We start from the raw sequence: 14,109 nt of genomic DNA, 5'->3' as shown, positions 1-14,109 counted from the left end.
TCAACACACTTCTACAGGGCACCTCTCTGTGCTGAGCACCGTACCAGGTGCCAAAGACAGAAAAACAGATCAGATACAGTCCCTGCCTTCAAGAAGCTCCTGGCCCTGATCATAATTGTATAATGATGCCTAGATTATAATTATTTGTGGACCAAGTCTGTTGTCCCTAGAAGACACTTAGCTCCTTGAGGACTAAGACAACATCCTGCTATTTCCACTGTGTGGTTTCATAGCAGATGCTTAGCAAATATGTCCCTTTGGACTGGTCTGAATAAGACTAATGCTTGCCTATGTTATCTCAGTTGTCTATATTCTTCCTGCACCTGTGTGGGGAAAGAATTATTATTGTTATCCCCATTTCACAGATGAGGAAACTGAGGCTCAATGAGATTAAAGCACTTGATCTATGGTCACCAGCTGGTATGTAGCAGAGCTGGGAGGATCTAATGCCCTGCACTTGCTCTTTGCATCATTGCTCTGTCTCTTAGTGTCTGACAGGAGCCAAGAAGGAAGGAAAAATCCCAGACAGTGAAGAAAGGGTCACCTGCACCCAAGGGTTAACACTTTCTCCCTACTCTGTAAAAAGTTCTTCAGAAGAGTCATACATTTGTCCTCATAGAACACCTTAAAAGGATTTTATCACGTGGCCTTTGCTCAGATGACCAAATGATCGATCAAGATTTACAGATGTCTCAAAGTGCAAACCCCATCTATTGGGTCACAGAGAGAGTAGCAAGGGACTCAGGAAATCAAAGGAGGGAAGAGCAGGCCAAGCCCTCTGCAGGGAACTGGAGGAGAGACGCAGGAGAGGACCACGGAGCTCCATGGTCTGTCTATGACCTTTTGGGACAGAAGTCAGCTCAGTTCGAGAAGTGCAGAGCAATGGCTTCACTGTTAAGAGGTAATATAGGAAAACAGAGGTCAGGGTGACTAGTGCTTTTTCTGGGTGATGGCGTATGTCAGCGAAGTGAAATGACCCTTTGTTTCAGAGAGGTTGAGATCTATTAACGGTCCCATCCCACTGATTCGCTGGGGCAGGAGGAAACTGCTGATGTCATTGCATGTGCCGGGTCATAAACTACCCCTGCAAGATGCTGTCCTGTCGGACTGTTTTGTATTCCCCCCCCCCCAGTGCCATCCAGAGCCTGGGACAGGGCATGCTGTATTGCAAGGGGGTGCCAGAGATGGAAAGTTCAAGGAAAGGAAGAAAAGAGGCTCCAGAAGAATGATCTTCTTCCAGACTACCAGGCAATAGCTGAAGCCTAGGATCCTCCTGCCTTGATGGAGAAGAAAGAAGCAGCCCTGACCAGTGTCCTGGGACTTGAATGAAGGCCCAAGGATGGTGTCTCTTGCCCACTGGCCCAATATGCAAACTCAGATGCCTAGGCCTAGAAGTGGGGGTCCAAACAAGGAACACATCAGTGTGAAAAAGATGAACAGGGAGTAGTGGGGTCTGCGGCAAACCGTAGAGAACCTGCTCCTCTGGAGTCCAGCCCACTGTTACACAACTCCGTTGATTATTGCCATGTGGGATTGCTGGACCAGTGTGGCCAGATCTTCCAACTTTTCAAGAGAAGCCAGAGTTCTGGATTTTTATGGGAAATATGATTTTTAAAATTTGGCAGTAAATTAAAAAAAAAAAATCTAAGCACTACAAAACAAACAGAACACATCTGCAGACCAGATTTGGCTGGTGGGCTGACCGCTTAGGACCTCTGGGCTGCAGAGTGAATGGGGAAGCCGTGCCTCTAGGGGGCGCCCCTGTCAGGGAAGACAGGAATTCCTCAGGGGATGGCAGCAAAGTCCAGGATGCAGGAGGGTCATGGAGAACCTGGGAAGTAGAAGCCAGGAGCAGTAGGAAAAGGATGGGGGCTGTATAAAGTTCAGAGGCACAGTGCCAAGGTCAACTGGGGCTTTTCCCTGTTTGTGGGCAGATAGTTTCATTAAAGGACACCAAAGAGAAATAAGATGATGGAACGCAGGATGAGATTCTATTGGCAACTCCACCACCATCATCACCTTCTCTCTCTGGACCTCCTTGGAAACCACAGAAATAATGACCTGCAGACCTCGGTGTAAACAACCCTAGAAGCGACGGGACTTTGTCCAGGCCTTTCTGCACTTCAACCACAGGTTAGCATGGTGGAGACGAGTTTCATCCCAAACTCACCGCAGGGCCACCTGCCACCCCTCAAGCTGCGTCTCCAGCTCTCCCGGTCCAGCTCCTTGTCACCAGTACACAGTGAGCATCATCCCTCACACGTCTCTGGGAAGAGAGGCAGTCTGACCTTTCTCAACCTCTTTTCTCCAGCCCACTGCTGTTTGTTGTTTTCTAAGATGGGACAAAGGGAGGCGACAGCCACATTGCCACCAACACCTGTGGGAGCCCCTTGCAGGGTCTCTGGAAGATCTCAGGTTAGATGCAATTTGAGCAGATTGTTCTAAATTTCCACGAGGCATCACATGAAGGGTATCTAATCAGCCATGCACACAGCAGACACCATGTGTTGAGTCCCCATTCATTCATCACCCTGTAGGGGTGCCCAAGGGTGGTCACTTGGCAAAAGAACTGAGAGACTCACTCTTAGCCCTCAGGAAGCTTAAAATCCAACCCTCCATTTTACAGGTGAGGCAGTCCGATGAGGTGAATTGACATGCCTCACATCGGATAACTGGAGGATTGTGGCACTGGTTCTGTTCAAAAACAATTTAGTTCATTATCATACCTAATAAGAAAACACTTGAGTAGTAAATGCACTTGAAACAAAGGTCAGTTTCCAGCTGTAACAAAATGTACACATCCAAGAGAGGCCAACAAAAACAGGAGCAAAGGTGCAAGAAAGCTAAAAATGCTATGTTAAAATTTTTTAGGGAGAGATTACTTATTGGATAAAAGCATCCTTTATTCTGTCAAAAAGGATTCACTGCAGGTTTCTCTTAAGTCAGGGTAAGGAATATTGTTTCTAGCTAGGACACTAATACTGGAACAGTTGATTGGAGGGCTGTGTAAATGAAAATCCTTTAAGTATGGTTTATTTCATTTTATTCTGCTTTAGAGATCACCTACTATTTCAATTAAGAACAAAAAACAGAATTTTGTTCAATAAATGCAAATGAAAGCACACACTGTTAGCAGAAAGAGAAAACAGAATTAGACTAAGGAGAACCAAAGAGTGATGCTTGGGGAGGTGAGGCACCACCTTTCTGATGGCCTGAACTGAGAGGCAAAGGTTAGATCCCCACCTGTTACAAGCCACACTCAGCTCTCATGAAGCTGTGCCCCCAGATTCCATGTATTAAGATGGCTGATGGGAATGCATAAAGTATTTCCCCCTGAAATGAATATAAATGCAAAGTGAGTGTGAGGTTACCAGGCTTGGCCCGAAGACCAGGTTAACTCCAAAGAAGTCTGCCTCCACATCTCCATACCTAGGAGGTCAAGTCACTCACCTGTCACCTCCGCAAACCAGAGCTACTCCAATCATTTATTCCTTCCTGTGCTACAGACACAGAACCACCACCTGCTTCCATTATCACTTTGTTTCTTCCTCCTGCCTCCCAGGGGAGCTGATCAGCAACCTTTACACTCTGTTCCTCGGAGATTTCTTCCACTCCTTGGGCTTCCCCAGGACCCCTATGTAGGTGGGCACTATAGGCATTCAGTGGGAAACACTCGAGAAGAAGGATCATGGTGTAGACTTGGGCATGATGGCCATGATGGGTCAGGTGCAAAAAGAAGAGAAGAAGCAAAAATGAGACACTCTGTGGTCCCTGAGAGAAGAAGCCAGCCTTGTTCTTTTCTCTCCAATTTCTAGTTGAGTCCCCAGAAGGCCAGCTCTTCTGCTTCTGTCCTTAGGCAGCCATGGGAATATACCCTTAAATAAATTCTTTTATGTGAGCTTTCTTGAGTGGGATCCTGTATCTCAAAACTGAAAGAACCTCGCTTAGAGTATCAGGCACTAAACTCCTGTTTGTCCTGGTTTCTCAAGATAATCTCCCAATTTTGACTCAGGCTCCCAGATTCCAGGCCCATGAGGGGTCCTGGGATAACGGCTCCTTGGATGGGTGCCCAAGGGTGGTCACTGCCCCTCCCCAACCTGGCTCTGCACCCCGTTGGGACTCCAAGTGGACTCCCAGCCCAGTTTCTTCAAATTCCGACAAATGTGATGACAATAAAAATCAGCCTAAAGGTGAATTGACTTTTCCCAACACTTCAAGTTCACAGTGAACTCTGGCTTCAACCCAAGATATAAGTCAGCCTCCGAATGAGGCCCCAGGGAACGACATGATAGAATCCTTATGTTGCATTCTTTTTTCCTTCCCAGAGAGCACATGTGCACTTTATCAGATGCCTCTTTATCATTTCAAATCATCTTACTAAATTGAAAACTTTATGAGCAGAATAACTGCCAGGCCTTGCCCGGTTCCTGCACCCCAGCCCTCCCCTCCTCACCCAGCTGCTGATGGCTGTCTGTGCTCTGAGCCAGCCCTGTCCTCGGTCAGCAGGGTTTAAGGAGTTCGGGCTCAACACTCGAGGGGCTCAGCAGCACGTCATCTTTGACCCCGATTTTGATCTGTGGGATTCTGCTTAATTTCTGATCCTTGTCCCCATTTTATTCTCTCAGGCCACGTCTCTGCCTTGCTGGCCTCCTTAATACCCTCTTCGCAGAAAAACCAGGGGTCCTTGCCTTGTCCTACTGAGCTCCCGCATAGCACTGGAACTCTCTGTGAGTTCTTTTAAAGGCCTCTCTGATGCTGTTTGCCTGGGTCTCTGCCTTCACAGGAACATTCCTGAGTCCTGCTCTCCCATCAGGTCTTATGCCCCAGGTTGAATGCCCAACCCCAACCCCTGCCTGGATGACAGTCATCACCTGGGGCCTTCTCTCCAGGTGTAAGTTCTGCCCAGGGGACCATGCCTCTTCTGGGAGGTTGGTGGTGCCCCACACCAGAGAGCTCTTTGGGTCCCAGGTCCCACTGCCCCCACAGCCTGCCCTATTCCTCCAGTACTCCCAAAGCATGACCATAAACATTTCCGTCATTAAAACTCCATCTCGGTAAAGGCAGAAGAGAAGGTGGGTACTGCTGCATCCTTGGTGTGAATTGGTCCCCAATTAACATCTGTTACTTGAAGGAAGGAGGGAGGGAAGTGAGAGAGAGAGAAAAAGGACTCTAAGCAAGAAGATGGTGTGAGAGGGTCAGCAGAGCTGCAGGGCAGACACAAGGGGAGGGCAGGGCATGCCAGAGTAGCAGTGCTGCCATAGAGATCAAGTTCTCGACCATGGAAGCCAAGGCGAATTCTCACAGGAGGGGCAGGGGTGACATGGAGCTGTCAGCTGGGCGGGAGGAGGTCTGCAAAGAGAAGGGCTGAGGGGAGCCCTGGAGGAGGGAGCAGAAATGCCGGCACCCCATCTCTGGTTTGGAAAAGACCTAAGGACCACATTTTCTACCTAGGGATCTGTATGAAGGGATCAGGAAAGATAAACTATTGTCTGCGTGGCCAAAGGATACCCTTTTAAGACACTCCGTACAAGGCGATCTGGGCTTGCCCAGCCCGAGGGCACCACCCCTGAGCACGAGCTTTGTTTTCATTGCTGGCTCAAACTCCAGGCATCATATACTCAAATAAACAGTCCTAACCCCAACTGGCCTGGGGGAGCAGAGGAGCAAGGACACCATCAGGCACTCCTGAGGCTCCATCCACAACTCACAAGGGTTTGTCTGTGCCCAGGCTGATGCTGGAATGGAAGAGGGAGGGCCAGGACCAAAGGAAGACAAGTCACAGCTGGTGACAGTCTAGTGGATGCAGCAAGGCACACACTGAACGGCAACCTGAGTCAACAGAAGGCAGGATGAGGGCGTCCCCAAAAGGGCACGAAACCCGTCCTTGCCTTTACTCATCATCTCTCAGGGGTACTGATGGGGAGACCAAATCTTCACAGCTCAAGGCGACAGGGTTAGTGGTGATGCCAGCAGCTGTTTCTAGAAGCAGTGCAGTGTAGAGGCTAAAATCAGCCTTTGGCATTACACCAAATTAAGTCGCAGTCGTGGCTCTGCCAATAATTAGTTGTGTGATCGAAGTCAGGTTACCTATCTCTCTGAACATTAGCTTTCACATCTGGAGGTACTAACAACACCCACCACATGGAGCTGTTGTGTGAAGATTAACTGAGATCATGTACGTAGAGCATTAAAGACATAATTAGCCCACAATAAATGCTTGCTCTTCTTTTCGTTGCTGCTATCAAAGAAGAACCAGCATCTAACCCACTCTCAGGTCTCTGTGTGGCCAACTTCATGACCTCGAGTTTGACTCAGGAGGACTAGAGGAGGCTTTTGTGTTGCGGACTGATAGAGATTTCCCATGTGCTGGTGAGCTCTAAATCCAAGTATCCCGCCAGATCATGTTGGGGGCGGCCCAGCTCCAGAGACCCCAGGGAGGGTGCAGGCAGAGAACTGCAAAGGAAAAGACTTCCAAGGCATCTCGGGAGTGTGGAGTCTGGGACACAGAGGTGGGCCCAGGCAAAGAAAAGGCAGAAGAGCCAACCACGTGGCTACTGTTTACTGAGCACCTACCAGGTGTCAGACTCGGGGTTAAATGCCTTATCTACCAGACTTCCCCGTCCCACCCCACAAGACAGGTGTTAATATCCCACTTAATAAATAAGGAAGGAGTCCTCTCACAGCTAATCAGTACGGAGCAGAGGGGCCTGCCTGACTCCAACATCCACACCTTTCTACACTGCAGCTCTACAGGATCCAGGATGTCCACGTGAGAAGACCATCTCCAGCAGAGTGGAATCAGACAGAAAAGGGGGACCGTGGACCAGTTTCATAACTTGGGAGTTAACTTCTTGAAATTGCAAGCAAAATTGTGTATGTACCTTTTTCTCAGAGAAGTGCTGAAAATATTCTTCAAATTCCCAGAAGGGTCTGCAAATCACAAATGTCAAGTACAATGTATGTAGAGAAAGGAAGCCCCCAAGACCTTGTTCCAAAGCTCTTCAGGAGACAGTGGGAAGAGTGAGTGAGAGTGCCCCTGACAGCTTCCTGTCCCTCTTCAGCTGTCTAAGCCAGTGGTCCAGCAGCAGAGGCCACCAGACCTCACAGGGATGGCACTGGCATTGCATGATGTGAGAGACGACAGCCTTGAATCCAATGAACTGCTCCAGCAAGAGTCTACCCTGGTTTTAATCCATACGCACAGGGCATTGCCCCTTCTACAAGATGTCACAGAAAGCCACCACTGCCCCCATTTCTTTCTGGACACTTCTCAATTAGCAGCACTCTCATCACCAATAAAGAAAATTAATGAAAAGATGAAGCCATGTCTACCAAGCTTGGGGACTGTCTCCACAGGAGCAAAGATGCAAAAACCACAGCCTGTTGATGGGGCTGCTCAAAATAACCTCACCCTCACGGACCTCAGAGCTAAAACTGTATTGGGATCAGAGACGTGTTGGGTCTCTTTTAGACCCTCAAACCTTGGAAGGCAGAGCCCAGAAACCCATGTAATACACCTGGGTCTCTCACGGCTATGCATTAGCATTTCGTGCCTAGATTTAGATCCTTGATGCCCAATGGCCTTTGCTTCCTCTCTTTTCTCTGGCCTGAGACACCAGAGCTCAAGTCCAGAGCTCAAACTGGCTCAAAAGAAATGAGGATGTGGTTTTATGAGGCTCTCTATTCAGAGGGGAACGCTGGGGCAGGTGAAGGTAGTATGTGCTCCTCCAAGTCACGGACAGAGTAGGAAAAGGAACTCGAGTCCAAGTCTCTGTGGGGTCCACCACTGAGTAATGAGGCCCAGGGAGAGGAGGCAAGTTATCTGAACTCATGTCTTTGACTCTCTCCGGCTAATTTATTATTCTGAACTCCAATGGCCAAAACATCGGGCTCATGCGGATGCCTTACACAGACAGTAGGAGTTTAGGAAGTGAGGGTTTAGCACAAGGTTGGTTTCTTAAATAGAGATGGACATGGCCCAGTGGCTCAGAATAGACAAGGCGGGAAACGACAGCTTCCATCAGAGCCAGGAAGTAATCAAAACCACTTCCCCTTTCAGAGTCTTCATTACAAAGAGCAAGAAATCAGATCCATTACCCGGATGGAGGTAACTGCAAGATGAGATTTCCTCTCCACGTTTCCAAACATTTGCAAAGAGGAGAATCTTCAACTTCACCTCCTAGACTCTTTAGAGAAGAAACAAACAAACAAAAAGTCCGAAACATCAACAGCACGGGCCTTTCCTCCACATCTAGTGTGGGGGTGGGGGTGAGGGTGGGGGGTGTCCCAGAACTCAGAAAGGGGGCTGTCAGGTTCTGCACCACCTTGAAGAGGATGCAAGAGGATGGGAGAGTGTGTGTGGTGTGTGTGCCTGCGTGTGTGTCTGGGTGTGTGTCCCGCTAAGTACTTCCTTCACTACACAGCTAATCCGATTAGTAGCTTTAGGAAACTCTGCAATGTTAATTCGAGGGCCCCATTCATAGAACAGCTTGGCCCATGCCTGCCCAGAACTCCCATTCTTCTCACTGCAAATAAAATGCACACAGAAGGACTTTCTCTCCCTGAAGAATGCGCTCTTGCCTCCTTGCCCCCGCACACATCCCAGAGGCGGCTGCCACTTCCTCTGGCAGCTCTCACGGCAGGGGAACAGGTCTGTCTGCACATGGGTGGAAATATTGCTCCCCAACCCCCAGCAACAAATAAGGTTGATTTTAACAGCTCTTTCAAACCCAATGGCCTCTCAAGCCAGCAGCTGTGCTGAGTAAAGAGGTGTCACAAATCCCACCAGTTGTAGGGCCCTGGGTGAGTCTTTGGCTGTCTCTGGACATTCATGTCTTTTTTCCGTGGAATGAAGACTTGGAACTGAAGGCTGGAAGAAAGGACCCTTGGGGCCTGTACAGACACGACGTCATTGTGTTTGGCTGGAGGATGCAGAGAGGGACGGAAGCTGGATGTGCAGGTTGTGGATGAAGCGTGGAGGGCCTTCGGGGCCAGATGAGAAATGTTTCTGATGAGTGAGAGGGAGCCACGGATGGGTTCTAAGGAGCAGAGCTGTGTAAGTTTCCCAGGGCTGCGATAACAAGTTACCATATAGTGGGTGGCTCATAACAAATCTATTCTCTCACAGTTCTGAAGGCTAGAAGTCTGAAATCAATGTGTTGGCAGGGCCATGCTCCATCTGCTGGCTTTAGGGGAGACTCCTCCTTGCTTCTTCCTAGCTCGTGGCAGCTCCCGGCAGTCCTCGGTGCTCCTGGCTTGGAGCTGCATCATCCCAGTCTCCCTTTTCATACAGCATCCTCTCTGTGTCTCTCGGTATCCTCCCCTCTTCATCCAAGGGCTCCAGTCATTGGATTTTTAGGACCCACTTTAAATCCAGGATGAGCTCAAGGTCCTTAACTAATTAGATCCACAAAGACTCTTATTTCCAAATAAGGTCATATTTTGAGGTTCCAGGTAAACATAAATTTGGTGGTGGATGGGAAGCTTTTCAACCTAGTACAGTGGTTGCAAAATCAGACCCAGGAGCTCACCTGGAAGGATGGGTAAGGAGAGACTGGAGACAGGGAGACTGAGGAACTAAGCTAACAGCGAGGCTGCTCCCTGCTGGGGTCCCAGAGCCCTTAGTGGCTTTTTCGTGGCCAGCACAGTGCCCTGAGTGGGCCCTTAAGCCACCTAGGGCACAAGGTCTTTGCTCAATTCCCAGTCTAGAAAGACTCCAGCCTGCTTTCCCAGGGCTGGCAAAGGAATGACTACATGCACCTCTGTTGTCCTCCGTTCCTTCTAACTGGCATCTGGCAGACAGGTAGGTACAAGGGAGAACACACAGCCTGAGATATGGGAAACTGGGGTTCTGGTCCTGGTTCTGCCACTGACTGAATTTGGGACACTGGGCACATCTAGGAAATGATGCAGACCAAGTCACTTCTAGGGCATCTTTTCATTCTGCAACCAGGAAATCAGCTCCAAGTTCACAGAATAAACCTGGGAAAAGAGACCTTCAGGGCTGTACTGCATCCCACCCTCCTCCAGGGATTTAGCCCTCTTCCTATTCCCTGCACTCCCCCCCCCCCAAAAAAAAACCAGGCATAATTACTGAGGCTTGGAAATGAGATAACCGGTATCTAAGAGTACATCCTTTCACACATTTAGAAGTACAAAGAACGGATAAAGGTGTGGTTCCTTTTTAGCTTTTTTTTAAATCAAAGCAAATATTTAAAGATCTATGCACAATGTTGTTCGCACCAGCAATGTTTCTAATAGAAAAAAAATATAGAAAAAAAAAAAAGGAATCTATCCTCATGCACCTCTGTATGGATTAGTTCAATAAATGGTGGCCGAGTTGTACATTAAATGTGAGAGACCACAAAGTACTGCATGAAAAGACATCCGTGATGTGGTGTTAAAGATGCAGGTTACACACGAAGGTATTAAGAAAATTTCCTTTTACATTTAAAAGACACATGGCCCACGCACAGTAAGGCTGGAAGGAATCCAGCAAACAGATCATGACGGCGACCCCTGGGGTGGGGATAAAAGGGGATTTTCACTTTCTACTTTCTACAGTTTTGAGCTATTGGACTTTTTTTTTTTCTTCACAGCCAGCAGTATTAGTTTAATCAGCAAAAACAGTTTTAAATATTCCATTCTGAAAATAAAATAACTCTTTTAGTCGCAAAGTACTATTGACCCTCAGAGAAAAGTGATCAGGATAAAAATCACCCTGCCATAAAAACACACCCCCCCCAAAAAATACATATCTCAGGCTCGGGAAGGAGGAAACAGCAGAAAGGTACATGTTTCAAAGGCTTCATGCCCAGGCCCCTAAAGTTCCTACCAGTATGTAGCAAATCTACCATTCTCCACTTTAACCTAAACTCTCCCCGGTAAGTGTTCTTTCTATAAATTCTACTACTAATAATGAGGAAGAGGAGGCAGAGGTGATACTTAGTGAGCATTTCTTGTGTGCCAGTTACTGTGTTCAGCACGTTACAAGTATTCTTTCCTTTCGTCTGCATGACGTTACTCTGAGGTAAGGATGACTACTATTTCTATTTGACAGATGAAGAAACTGAGGCCTAGCTCGAGGACTCATTCCCAGGCAGTCTGACGCCAAGGCCTGCTGACAGTGACAGCGCGTTCACCGCCTTCCTGGGAGCAAAGCCTTGTTAGAACTCCTCATCCCTTAGGCCCCTGGGAGACGGCTCCAGGGCCTGCTGGTCCCCGTCTGCCTCTTCCTTCTCCCCTCTCCAATGATGCTGGCCAGGCACAAGGTGCTGGGCCACCTCTAGGGGTATCTAGAGTGGAATATATGTGGACTCTGCCTCCTTTCAGCACACAGGGGAGAAGGAACGAGAAGACGGATACTCAGGTTCCTAGACCATGAGGCTGACCATGGCGGCCTTGGGAGATGAAGGCAGGGCTGCTAGGCTTCCCTTTACTGCAGCATTCTCAGGCCACCTTCCGGGCAGGCAACTCTCCAGCAGCTGGGCATACAGCTAGCAGGGTGGCTGGCCACGACCCAGCCTCTCTCTGGGATCCCCATGCTGTGCCATGGCAGGTCCCCAAGGACAGCAGGAGGAACCCTGAGCATTCGTGATGGTATCTGGGCAGGCCCAGAGGGTGTGAGTGGGGTCCCCAAGCTGGAGAGACTAAGACCCAAAGGCCTCCTTGGATCCTGCATGGTCACCTGTCCTGTTTTCCAAATCGATATGTACCCACACAGGTGTAATCAGTACGACCAAGTGGGAAAATTGACCGCATCTACTAATAACTTATGTACATCCCGTGACCCAGCAGTTCCACTCCTGGGTACACACATGCCCAATGCAAATGAGTGCATGTGTCCACCGAAGAGTATGTAGAAGAATGTCAGTACCAGCTTTAGTTATCATAGCCGCAAACTGTAAACTGTCCACATGTCTGTCAACAGAAGAATGCATAAAGCCCTGTCTGCCTGGTGTGAAAGGTCTCCTCGAAGGCAGAGGTCACAGCTTACTCCTTTCTCCTACCAGCACTGCATTAGGCCCATGCTAGTGCTTAAAAGGGGGTATAAGACTTCAGTTTTGTAAGATAAATGTTCTGGAGAGCTTCTTTATCACCTTGTGCTTGTAGTTTATAATATTGCTCTGTACACTTAAAAATGTGTTAAGAGAGTAGATCTTACGGTAACTGTTTTTACCACATTTTTAAAAAACTCCTCGAAAGAAAGGAAGGGAAGGTGGGCGGAGGGGTTGCAGGTAGCAGAGACAGTGCAGCATCAAGCACACATGAGCTTTAGTCACTGAACAATAAGCCACCATCAGCCACACAGCTCATCAGCCCCCACAGCTCGGCCCCCTGGGCTGCTTCTGAGAAGAGAGATTCCACACAAGGGAGGCATCTGAGCCCAGTGGGCAGGATGGGGAGGAGAACTCAAGAGACCAGTTCCATTACTACTCACCCCAAGGTGAAAGCAAGGAAGGAGGCTGGGAGAAGAGTAATCAAAGTCTGTTTCCCAGCCCCAGGGGATTTTTCTCCTGGGTTTTCAGCCAAGCAAGTGCACAGTACCCCTGAGCAAGTAACCTCCCAGTGCTAATCACTATTAGCATCACCATTAAAGATGCTCTCAATGGAGTCCACCCTGGAATTCTCTCCAGTTGGAAAGTGCTGGACCTTGAGGCCAGAGTCCTGAGAACCTATTCTGAGGTCCAGTCTGAACTCTCTAAGCTCAAGTTTGAACCTTTGGATAAAGAGACAAACAAAGATTTTCTTAGAAGGATAAGCAAACTTGGAGGCTCCAGCTCTACAGCCTGCAATGGAGAAGGAGGAGTGACCCCTCTGATTTTCCAGCGACAGGTGGGCACTGGACTGACAGGTCACATACTGATGACTTGGGGTCCACATCTACCCTTGCTGCAGTCCCCGACCTGTCCCTCAGGGCAGGGGTAGGGGAACATAGTACTCACCTGTGCTGTGTCCTGTTTCCTCCACAGACTGCTTGACCCAGTCATGGGCCTTGTCGATGTGAAATAACTTCAGGTCCTCTTCATCTAAGGCAATGTCTCCCCAAAAGACAGCTGGGAAGAAAAAACATAAGTGGGTTGATTTAAGCTGGAGATCAAGAAAGGAATTTACTAGTGGTCCAGAGGGCACTGGATGCTGAGTAGCAAGCTCTATAAATGACAGTCCATCCAATCAAATTTCTCCTTGAGCCTAAAAGGTAGGGCTTGTTGAGAAAGAAGAACAACAGCTAATAATTCTGTGCATCAAAGCCACATGGCTGGGACCAACCACCATGAAGATCAAAGGCCTAGGTCTGTAAGGTATTTTGAAAGGTCACCCTGTCTTACTGTCACTATAGGCAGCTCTGGGCAAAACCACCCCACAAAGACAGCTGCTTCTCTCTTCTTCAGAGTCCACAGGATATAAAAGAAAAAGGATAATCTAATAAGTGATACTTTTGTTCACAGTATTTGCTGCCCTTCCCTGGGAAAAGATTCTATTTCTCTGCCCCATTGATGTCAGGATTGGCCATTTCACCTGTTCTAACCAATTAAATGTGAGAGGAAGCTTTAAGAGCTAGTGCATGATTCACCATGTCCTCTTGCCCCTTTCCCAGAGGACAAGCAATGTCCCAAGTAGAGGTGACTCTGTCTCCCTAAGTTCTGGAGTAAACATGATGTGGAGCAGAGGGATGGCAGATTAGGGTGGGTATGTAACATGAATGAAGAAAATAAAAGCCATTATTTTCATAAGTCTCTGAGATTTGTGGCTCTTTGTTACTGGAGCACAACCTTTTTATCCTGACTAATACTGACTATATCCTGACTAATTGCTGTCAGCAGTGGTACGCTATTGTAACAAAAATCCATTGTCTTTGGGCCAGGCAGTGAATGTCAAGGAAACTTTTACTGAAGGCTGGAAGGAAGTGATCTATGTTACGCAGTGATAAAGTATTTGATAAAACCACTGCCCGCATTAACTTGGAAGGCAGATGATAAAATGAATGAGCTTATGGCTTCAAATGAAGAGACTGGGAGTTAGAATGTTAATGGCATGCCTTGGTTGCCAGTAGCTGTGTTTGACAAGGTACAAGAAAGATAAGGGCTTTAAAAAGAATTGGGCATGGAG

At 48.2% G+C, this 14,109-nt stretch overlaps 1 protein-coding gene across 1 annotated transcript in view; it reads right to left on the bottom strand.

Annotated features, from left to right (window-relative positions):
- The window catches only part of TLL2 (tolloid like 2), a 118,880-nt gene that overhangs the window by 82,548 nt on the left and 22,223 nt on the right, over window positions 1-14,109 (bottom strand). The window contains 1 exon segment of the mRNA XM_032491193.1: window positions 12,945-13,055. Within this exon segment, the coding sequence (XP_032347084.1) occupies window positions 12,945-13,055 (111 nt within the window).

Source organism: Camelus ferus, chromosome 11 (genome assembly GCF_009834535.1).
Source record: "Camelus ferus isolate YT-003-E chromosome 11, BCGSAC_Cfer_1.0, whole genome shotgun sequence".
Classification (NCBI taxonomy): Eukaryota; Metazoa; Chordata; class Mammalia; order Artiodactyla; family Camelidae; genus Camelus; species Camelus ferus.
This window is presented reverse-complemented; position numbering and strand designations above follow the sequence as displayed.